The 11,515-nt window shown below is 38.5% G+C and overlaps 1 protein-coding gene across 2 annotated transcripts; it reads left to right on the top strand.

The window, feature by feature from the left end:
- The first annotated feature begins 390 nt into the window (after nt 1-390).
- On the top strand, nt 391-10,425 carry LOC131976755 (oocyte zinc finger protein XlCOF28-like). 2 transcript variants are annotated; one of them, XM_059339918.1, is made up of 6 exons: nt 391-598; nt 3,376-3,509; nt 4,261-5,213; nt 5,318-5,507; nt 5,610-5,732; nt 8,846-10,425. In XM_059339918.1, the coding sequence occupies exons 2-6, from the start codon at nt 3,392-3,394 to the stop codon at nt 9,541-9,543; spliced, it is 2,082 nt and encodes a 693-aa protein (XP_059195901.1). In that variant the 5' UTR covers nt 391-598; nt 3,376-3,391; the 3' UTR covers nt 9,544-10,425. The 2 variants fall into 2 exon arrangements, with proteins under 2 accessions (XP_059195901.1, XP_059195894.1); XM_059339911.1 differs by having other exon boundaries at nt 5,607-5,732.
- Nucleotides 10,426-11,515: the final 1,090 nt, after the last annotated feature.

Raw genomic sequence — 11,515 nt, 5'->3', positions numbered from 1 at the left:
AGACACCTTCAAAATAAAGTGTTACCATATCTTGCTTAAGGCCAAAGGCATGAAAAATTGCCTAAGTAATTTATTTCTCTTAAGTTACATAATTTATACATCATTTATACACAGTGTTATTACTATGCCAATAGCCATCCTTTGTTACATCCTTTTTGAGTGAAATGATCAATAAATGTCATATGTTACAGTTTTGGTTTGGTATGTTTCCTGCAAAACTTGAAAAAATTAGTTAGGCGATTATTTTAACAGGGTGACGATTTTAAAGTAATCTGAACCGACCCCGGTGAGCATTATTTTATTTATTTTTATTTTTAAAATTTTTTAAAGAAGTTATATTCGTGAGGCTTTTATTGTGGTTTAAAAGTCAACCGGAAGTTCCGCCAGTACTGTAAGTGGCTAGCAGCTAAAGCTAGAAAGGTTATCACCAGCTCCAAGCGCTTATTTAACTAAACCCATCTGTTAGGTGGCATCAGTTGGACACAGTGTTGCAATATAGTGAGCATGGAAATAAGGGAGAAGTAAAAACATTGCCAGGTCGTCTCTATAAACTTCTGTCGAGCGACTACTTTTTACCTGAGGGAGAATCAATGCTGAGGTTGGTCAACATGTCTATTGTCTGTTGTTAAACGTTAGCTAGCTCAGTTAGCCAGAATCATTATCAGTTGTGGTATTTGCAGAAGATAAAACGTCTTATTTTCACGTTGGGGTCGATGTTGAATCTATCGGAGGTGTTATTTGTTATTGTTGCTGAACGGCTGTGGCTGTAGGGGGTTAGGGTTAGCTCTTTGCTAATATGAGCAGTGCTAGTGGACGCCAGTGGCTAGCAGGCTAATAACAGTCTCCCAGAGGGTCGCTGACCAAAGCGCTGCTCACCGCCGCCGCCTCATCACATCCACTCAGAGGTCAAACTGTGTCCGTGTTGCAGGGTGGTCATCATGCAGTGGCTTTAATTATGTCGCCATACATTCCAACAGGTTTGTTAGTTAGGTTGGTGCCTAACTTAAATCACAAATAATGTGACTTAAAGGGATGGAGAGTCCCACCAAAGCTAATGCTACTGAGCTAATGGGGCTACTCAGGTTTCCCCTGATGCGCAAACCACTTGACAGCACAGTTAATTATTCAGATATTAGACACACTATGACAGTATCTTAACCAATTGGCTTGCTTATTTGTTATGAAACATCTTTTAAAGACAACTTCTTTTTCATGTAGACTGTCCATCAGGCCCCGCCAGGTTCAAACTCCTGTCACAACAAAGCATCCGCTCTGCTGAAGTGTCCTTGAGCAGGTTAACCATCTGGAGTCCATCTATTTATTGAAAATACACATGTTTTATTTACAGTAATAACTTTATTTATATATCATATGTAGACAAGCTGAGAAAGCCAGTTAAAGTGCAATCATAGGAGCTTTCACAGTGTGTCATTTATGTTTCTAGACCATTTTTAAAATGTGAATTTTCTTTCTACAATGAAAACTACTACTATTTTTAATTTACATGAAAATAGACTGTTCTGTAGTTTTATTATTATTTTTTCTGTTGTGTGTATAAATGGTAAAAAAAAATTCCAATAGACACATGTGTCTTTTGTTTGTATTTTCGGTTCCTGGCAGCTTTATACATTATTAATAAAATAAAATGAAAAATCTGACTGATAGCCAAGTTTGTGTTGAGAAAAAGGAGCCATGCATGTGATGTAAGGACGGACTGAAAGGTGCTAAACAGAGACAGAAATGAATGCAAAGGAAGTTGACAAATTTGAACCAAAATCTCCTGGACTTCAGAGGTTTAATGGATGCTTTCAAGGGTGGAGGCACTGTGTTGTGTTCAGAGCTGCTTGATTATGGCAAAAATCATGACCACAATTATTGGAAAACTCATCCAGTTATTCGACTAAAAAAATAGTTTTTTTTTGCTTTACTTTAAATATAATTAAACCAAAGAAATGCATGTAAAAATAGACACAGACCAGAACTAACAGGTCAAGGGCAGAGGTGCCCCTGAGCAAGGCACCTAACCCCTACTGCTCCCCAGGCACAGTAATGTGCTGGCCACTGCTCCGAGCATGGTGTGTTCACTGATGCGTAAAGGATGGGTTATGCAGAGGACAAATTCACTGCTTGTTGTTTCGGTATGTGTGTGCAAAAAAAAGGAGAAAGACAATATTAACATTTTATTTAAAAAAAAAAAAAATATATATATATATATATATATATATATATAAACATATACATTTATAATAAAAATGAAACAGAAAATTAATTTCATTCAAAATAAATACAGTTTTGTAACATTAATGCACTTCCACAACATACTGAAAACTATGAAATATAGATATTGAATGTATGAAGTAAAATATATGACCATACATTTTGTCAAATATGTTGTAGTCCATTGCCACAACTTACCAAAAACTCCTAAACATATATATTTTGCATGGTGCCCCTGATGTAAAGGATTTAACATTTAAACATTGCTACCAAAATATGTGTCATTATGTTGCTGCCTAACTTGAATCATAATTAATGTGAGACTTAAGGGGATGTAGTAAAAGCAACTTCACATCAGGAAATTGCTACTGAATTACCTGGGCTACTCACTGCACAACAAGTCAAGTCACTTAAAAGCACAATCAATGTTTTACATATTATACACAACAACATTACCCAAATCAGTTGAGTCGCCCCCAAATAGGTTATTTGTTATAAAACCCATATATAAGAACATCTTCTCTCTAAGGCAGACTGTCCTCCTGTCACAACAAAGCATCCGCCATGTAGAAGTGTCCTGAGAAGCACAATGGATGTCTTCCAGGGTGGAGGTGTGTTGTTTAGCTGATCAAGTGAGACTATGACTTCCCCCGGCCAACAGAGATCTGAGAACCTAAAGCCAGAATTAAAGTAAAAAGACCGCCACAGTCACTGAATCCCCAAAGATTGTGGGTATTCAAACTGTGATTAAGCACACCTGGTTTTAAATATAATATGAAAGTATTTTGTGCTGACTAAAATATATACTAAAACAATCATATCATTCTTCAACATCACCCCCAGCATTCACAACATAATTTTTCATAAGATAATTACAAGAACCCTGAAATTGAGATATTGATACATATATTAACAAATCTTTAGGCTGTCAGATTATTATGTATAACAGCCTACCTTTAATTGAACTATTATTGAAATGTACATAATTATGTCAGTTAGGTTCTTTAAAGTTGGGAAAGCCCAAAAGTGCAACAGTCCAAAGACTCAGCAGCAATAGTGGTTGCTTTGTTGTTTGCTCTGTATACTGTGTTCAGTCATTTGCTATAAATTGTTATTTGAATGTTCTTGAACTGACCCTTGATTTTTAACCTCTACAAGGTTGTATGTTTGAGAGATGGGCTCTGAAAACCCAGAGGACTTTGGACCAGCTGTGATTCTCGCCGAGGAAGATCAGCAAGAAATTGGAGGCCTGATCAACTCTGATGGAGAAGAAGTGGATTTCTCAGATCTCAGTGAGCAAATACATTTCAACTGCAAAGTTAACACAGACTGGCAGAAAAAATAGAGCCTCTGGAACATTTTAAAGCAGTCAGTATAACAGTTGTGTATTATATTCTAACTTTGTGAGGGTAATATTGATGTCAAAAAACATTAGTTGTTTCACAAGTAATTATGGCGTGCAAATTGACTTCAGAGGTAGCCCTAAATGTATTTACTGTGGAGGTCTAGTGTCTGTCATGGATGAAAGAATATTTCCAGTTACTTTTTGCACTGATCCAAAAGTAAAACATTTTTCAGGAGCTATTCTAAATGATAAATCAACTTGCTTTAATTGTTAAGTTTCAAATCAAATCAGATGTTTACTCTGAGTTACTTAAGTGCAGCATTTATCATATAAAATGACTAGTTATAATAAACAATCTGTGCCGATGTAAATGCATGGCATGCATAAAGCATTCCCAACAAAGCGTGTCAGATCTGTATCAGGTTAGGATGCAAATGCATGATCGTACGTGAATGCACCTTGTCTGACAGCTTGCACACACAGAAGAGCTGCCGTGTTCCAACTTTTTCTCAACTTATAATTAGAGTATCGGCTGGTACTAAATCTCAGTATGGGTGCTGTTTGTTTTGTTGTGGAAAGTCATACTGACCTACAAGATATAGGACTGAACTACATGTCCAAGCCCTTTTTAAAATAATTTTTCTTCAACCTTTTTGTTTTCCTAAATGAAATGCTTTCTCGTCTTTTTGTTTGAGCAGGAGAGGGGTCCATCCCTGGCATTGTACATGGAGAGGCTGCCTCCAGGACATTTGACCACAGTGAAAATGAGAAACCGCCGTCCCTCCACAGCTGCTCAGTGTGTGGGAAAGACTTCCCATACGCCTCTAAACTTCAGCGCCACCTACGCACTCACTCCGGAGAGAGGCCTTTCCCCTGCTCCATGTGTGAGAAGAGATTTCCAGAAAAGGGGCTGCTCATGATCCATGAAAGGGTCCATACTGGGGAAAAGCCATTCCCATGCACTTTCTGTGAAAAAAGATTTGCCAGTCAGGGTGAGCTCAGGCTGCACCGGCGGACACACACAGGCGAGAGGCCGTATCACTGCTCCATCTGTCTGAAGAGCTTTTCCCGACACTGGCATCTGAAAACTCACTTAGAGGCGATGCACTCTGAGGTTGTTGCAGGCTTTACGAGAAAGAAGTTTCCGTGTTCAGACTGTGAAAAGAGCTGCAACTCAGCGGCTGAGCTGAGAGATCATCAGAGGACTCACACGGGAGAGAGGCCCTACCAGTGCTCTTTCTGTGACAAAAGGTTTGCCTTGTCGGGAACACTTGTGAGACACGAGCGACTCCACACTGGCATCACGCCCTACCACTGCTCCGACTGTGGTAAGACATTTGCACAGCAGTGGACTCTAACAACACACATGCGTACTCATACGGGAGAAAAACCCTACAGCTGCACACAGTGTGATAAGTCTTTTGTAGCTCCAGGAGAGCTGCGGAGGCACACCAGGATTCACACAGGAGAAAAGCCGTACACCTGCAAAGACTGCGGGAGGCACTTCTCGCTGGCAGGAACTCTCAGAAACCACAAAAGATCGTGTACACAGAACAAGAATGGAGCAGTTACAGGTGTAATCCCAGAGCCAGTCCAAGCTGCAGTTGGTGAATCATCGCAGCAGGAGCCGGCCAGAAGCATCAGCTCTGAGGTAGAGACAGTACGCACTGCAATTACAAAGTAGAATCTGCGTCTGATGGAGATATTCATTTTTTTCTGTTGTTGTTCTATTTTTCCTGTTTAACGGTTTTACAGGTGTCTGACAGTCAGAGTTTGCCCGTTGAAGTTGAAATTGAGCCGCCATCCTCAGATGGTCCTAAATGTGACAAAGCCGATCAGTGTGAAAATAACCAGCGAGAACCAGAAGAGCGACTGGGGGACGTGACTTCCAGCCCACATGTGAATGTAATAGTGAAAGAGGAGGAAGAAGAGGAACCTTTGTGTGGTATGTAAACATGAGGTTACAGATTCCCCTTTTTAGATATAAAAGGAGTGTGAATGTCTTTGATGATTTTAACATTGTTTCACTTGTGCTTTCTCCCAGTAGAAGAGGCTCCTGACCAGGTGTCTGGTAGTGAGGATTGCACCATGCAGGAGGAAGAACAGCATCAGGACAGTAACACAGAAATTAGGATTACAGTAAAGGAGGAAGAAGAGGAACCTGTGGACAGTAAGGAAATAAGTCAACAAGAGTTTTATTCAACACATGAATGATTGTTACTATCTTTACTACAATGATTTTTTTTTTAAACAATATGTTTATTGAGCACACAGTGAAAAACAAACAAACACAAAGAACAAACAAACAAATAAAATAAAATAAAATAAAATAAAATAAAATAAAAAACCCCACACTGGGCTATACTACACTACAACTCGGCTCACAGACACAGAGAAAAATACACATCGACAGATGATTCAGAAATTATATAGATACAAAAATAAATGACAGTTCAGCACCCCACATGTTCCAGTCCTATGTAAATCCTCGTGTAAATATGGTTGAAATATTCATACCAATGTATAACATAAAAGGGTCCCATATTCTATGAAAGATGTCATCTTTATCACGCAGCATACATGTCAGATAGTCAAGAGATATATATTCTATTATAACATTATGCCATTGTGTTCTAGAGGGAGCTTTATCTGTTATCCAGTTTAAGAGAATACATTTTCTAGCACAGAAAGTTAACATTTTGTACAATTTCTTCTCATATTTATCAATAATAAAGCCATTTGATATCCCAAGCAACATGCATAATGGGTCACATGGCAGATTCTTAGATAAAATCCTATTAATCTCCTTCCCCACCATGTGACAGAACTTTTGTATATTTCTGCAAGACCATAAGCAATGGGTTAGGCTGCCTATTTCTATTTTACATTTAGGGCATACAGGAGAAAGGCCAGCATTAAATTTGTGTCGCTGGGAAGGAGATATATGGACTCTGTGTAAGATTTTCAACTGAATGGCTTTGACTCTGTTACAGATACTCAAAGTTTTCGCATTTTCCCATGCCTCATCCTATTCCCCATCTGAAATCTCTTGATTCAGTTCCCGTTCCCATATTTCTTTTAAATGTAATGTGCCTGCAGTACTGTACTCTTTAAGTAGTTTATAGAAGAAACCTATGGAATGGCCCATTTGAAGTGAGAAAAGGTACCGTTCTATGCATGAAATGCTTTGATTAGAGAGAATTGTAGTATCTCTTTGTATGAAATCCCTTATTTGTAGATAACTAAAGAAATCCCGTTTCTGAATATCATATTTCTCAGACAGCTGACTGAAAGACATTAAGGTAGATCCATCCCTCAAATCACATAACCTGGAAATCCCCCTAGTGGCCCAGAACTGGAAAGCAGGATCTAATGTCCCTGGTAAAAAATCAGAATTGTCACATATTGGTGTAAACATTGATGTAAATTTACTTTTACCCTCTAATTTTCTAATCATGTGCCATGCCTTGACAGTACAAATGGTTATAGGATTTTGACATACATTCATTAAAGACTTAGGTTTTCTTATAAATAATAGGTTAACAAAAGGTAGCTTGGACATTGAACCTTCTATGTCTAACCACAGGGATGTGGGGTCTTTGTAAATCCAGTCAGCAGTGAAGTGGAGGTGTGCACTCAGCTGATATTTACGAATATCAGGGAGGTCAAGACCACCCTCCAGGGATGGTAGGCAAAGTGTTGCTAGCTTGACACGGGCTCTCTTCTTAGCCCAAATGAAGGAGCTGAACCATCTATTCAAACTTTTTACGGTTTTATATGGAAAAATAACTAGAACCATCTGAATTGGATAAAGCAGTCTGGGGAGGATGTTCATTTTTAAGAGAGCCACACGGCCAAGCCAGGAAATAGGGAGGGTATTCCATCTCTCCAAGTCAAGCCTAATGCTCTTAAGTAATGGTACAAAATTAGTTTTATACATTTCGTTGAATTCAGGTGTGATATGTATTCCTAGGTAGACAAAGCCTGTCGGGGACCATCTAAATGGAAAAGGACAGGGTGTGTTAGGCACGTCCTTTAAGCTACCCAGGGGCATGGCCTCAGACTTACTAAAGTTAATTTTGTAGCCTGAGATCGCACTGAACTTACTGATAGTGTTACTACAGTGATTCATTGAAAACATGTTTCCCTCACTGATTTAAGCCCACTGTTCCCTCTTTTAACCCTTTTTTCAACATCCACAATTCGCTAAGTAGCCCTGAAGACAATGTTTGTGTGTGAAAATGCAGCGAGGTTTCTGTCCGGACTAAAAAACCCTGGAAAACATAACAAGGAGTTATTCTTTTTGTCTTCCCACAGTGAAGACAAGACCAGACATTTCTTACACTTAAACAGTAAAGGAAGTGCACAAGCACAACAAATAGAGACAAGCCTATAAGTAGACAATAAGTTAAGTGCACAGTAGATGAAGACATTTGAAAATAAACAATAATAGAGTAATAGGCCTGGGTTCGAATACGGCTCAGAGCCCTTTCCCGCTTGTCTTCCCCTCTGTCTCCCCCTTTCACTCTGAATATCTCTCTATCAATAAAAGCTATAAAATGCCCATCTTTTAAAAAAAAGAAGTTGTAATGGTGCAGGACAGTTAATATTAGCAGCAGAAGTTTTCTGTTTGACATAAGTGTGCAAATGACATTCTTATGTGTATAATGGCATATATAACCAGCATAGCTAGCTGTACACAGAGAATCCGGTGCTTGTTGTAAACAAACGGAGGTTGTGGAGTGAACACATACTGCTGCAGCACATACACATCGTACTGCTACAGAGTTAACTGTGTAGCCTATTAGCACTGTGCTACTGTGCAGAACTGACTGCCCCGCCTCTTAAAGGAGCCACGCCACTCTTATAGTGGACGGGTTATAACGCAGACTTTTTGTGCTTTTTTAAGTAATACTGCAAATGTTTGACAGGCAGTAGGATTGCCAAAAGAATTTCAGAAACAGCTGTGCATATTTTATTTATAATAAATAATAATATAATATTTATATCAGTGCAATTTCTATTAACAGAGCCCGAGAGTCTATTTTATTTTGATTGTAGTTAGTTTATTTATTTATGTTTTATTTATCTAGGATGTTTTAATATTTATTTTCCACATTTCAATTCCAGTGTTTAATATTCTTGAGATTTAAAAATTCATTGCTGTGGAAAAGGATGTATTCAACAATACTATCGTCTAGCGTGATAGTTTCTGGGAAAATTGTCCTAAAAATTTGTTATCGGGACAGACCTATATACAACTTGTCATTAATGTTTCCACAGTGTCTGGAGAGGATCCTGATCATGTGTCTGTCAGCGATAAAGACAGCCCCCCAGCCTCACCAGGGCAGGAACAGTTAAACGACAATCTGACAAAGAGCTCTTACTGCTGCGGGCTCTGTGGGAGAGACTGCCACAAGATGTCGGCACTGCAGATTCACATGAGAATCCACTCGGGAGAGAAACCTTACCAATGCACTCTTTGTGGGAAGCAGTTCACACAGAAAGGTCAACTCAAAGGTCACCAGAAAGTCCACACAGGGGAGAAACCGTTCTCCTGCCCGGACTGCGGGAAGAGCTTCGCCCACTCGGGGGCGATGAACAGACACCGGCTCACACACACAGGAGAGCGGCCCTACCACTGCTCCGTGTGCGACAGGAGCTTCAACCAGTCCGGCCGCTTGAGGGAACACGAGAAAATCCACTTTGGGGAGAAGTTTGACTGTCCCGAGTGTGAAAAGAGTTTCACGCGAGCTTCAAGCCTCAAGAACCATTTCAGGCTTCACACAGGAGAGAGGCCGTACGGTTGTGACATCTGCGGGAGAGGCTTCAGCCGCTCACAGAGTCTGAGGCTGCACAAACGCAAACACGAGCAGATTCACCCTGAGGAAGAGTCTGCATTCAGCGGGAAGAACGATGATTTATCACAGAGTGACGATAACTGTCCGATTAACATGTGTATAGCAGACAAAAATGACTGATATTGTATTTATATAAACCATAGAGATATGTAACAGTAGTAGTATAACAATACAAGATTTTAGGCAGAAAACATGAACTGAAAGAGCGGAAGGTTAAGGGACTACCTCTGTGAATAGACCGTCATTAAAACTTTATGTGGTGGTTCACAAAATAAGTATTAAAACTAAAGTATTTAATGCCCTGAAATTAATAAACGGTTAAAGGTTATGTTCAGCAACTAACTACACATTTTCAGACAAAATGACCAAACAGATATTAACTACAAACACAACTTTCGTAAAAATCTTTGAAACTGTTTAGATGATAAATTTTAGAGGTCATATTTATTCTCTTTTGTCTTACCTATGTTAGTTGCATCGAAATATCACACTCGCGTTTAGAATATTTATTGTAGTACAAATGACTCATTTAAGGTCTGTGATTTCACATTTTTACATGCAGTATTTGTTATTCAAACTAATCGTGTATGTGGAAATTGGATTGAAGAGTAATTATGTTTTTGTATCAGACGGTGGCCAATGAGCTGTCTAGAATCAGGTGAAACTGGAATTCATTTTGGTTATGAGCTACTGAAATATTTAAGCCAGTAATGAAGCAATGGTTTCAGGATTCTCATGTTTTTTCCTTGTTGTTTTTTATTATTATTTGCCAAAACCATATTTGCCTTATTGGTGATTAGTCATTATCTCTTTGTGTTATTCAGCAACCAAATCATGAATCAGGTTCACCTGGTTTCAGCAACTCTTAAAGGCCAAGTAGCTATTGTGAAGGCTGTGATACAAATGGCAATAATTTAAAGCCATGGAGATGGTAAATTTTGCCCAGTGCTGACTCTGTCTAATTGTATGGGACATGTTATACAATAAAAGTAAAGTACTAAAGACTGTTTTTTGGGGGGATTTCTGACTGCAGGAGTCAATATACAAGAGATACAATTTGTCTACAAAAAGTCATGAATATTTAAGATATACAACTTATGTATGATATATGTTATGCAATTAAATGCTTACTGAAAAGGTGGTGCTAGCATTAATAGTGAGCGAAACATGTAGGTTATTATAAAATAGGTTATTATATCCGTCAGACGAACCTGAAGATTAAATTCAGATGCGGAAGAGCACTGTGTGTCAAGATATTGTAGTCGTGAATCCGAAATAAAAACGAATAAGGAAATTACATTTAAAAAATAGAGTGTAAAAAGGCTTTGAACAATAAAATTAAAGTGTAAGGTGGTTATTCCCATGCTCAATTATGTCTCGTAACTTGTATGAATGTTTGGGTTGATTCTATTTTTTTTTACAGCTTTGGGGTAACTTATTATTTTTATACTTACCACTTATGGCAGAAGAAAATGGTAAAGAAAATCCCTCCAAAATATCCCATTATGACATCAAGACCTTGAAAAAAACCCACTGAAAATGAATTATGTGATTTGGTATCAAAAACTTTTTTGGACATTTTGGAGATTTCTATAAGAATTGCAATGGCAAGCTCTTCTGTGCTGGAAAATACTGAAAACCCCCTTTTTTAAATACATGTAGGAAAGCCACAGTCCTCTGAATGCTCTAGGTCTCTAGTTTGTGGTTGTAGATTTTCATTAGTCTGTGATTATTATAGAGGTCACAACAGGTATTTTTATATAGTGAATTCTACCCTTTAAACATTTTTTTAGATACCCCTTTACTGAATGAAAGCGCGCTCCCGCGACCAGGGGGTACAATTTCTTTCAACTCGACACCGGACCACTCTAACCATTCTTAGAGTCACTCTTAGAGTCTGAGCAGTTTTTTGGAGCAATCCAAAAAACAAACAACAAAAACAAACCGAAGACAACATGAGTAACCATAAACCAGTTAGCTTTATATAGTATAATGTTGATTACACATTACGCGCCATTTGGACTTTAGTTAATTGGATAATTAAGAATCCGACACACAAAAGAGGTTGTGAATGGTACTTCAAACGGAAGTT

The sequence above is a fragment of the Centropristis striata genome, chromosome 1 (genome assembly GCF_030273125.1).
Source record: "Centropristis striata isolate RG_2023a ecotype Rhode Island chromosome 1, C.striata_1.0, whole genome shotgun sequence".
NCBI lineage: Eukaryota > Metazoa > Chordata > Actinopteri > Perciformes > Serranidae > Centropristis > Centropristis striata.
This window is presented reverse-complemented; position numbering and strand designations above follow the sequence as displayed.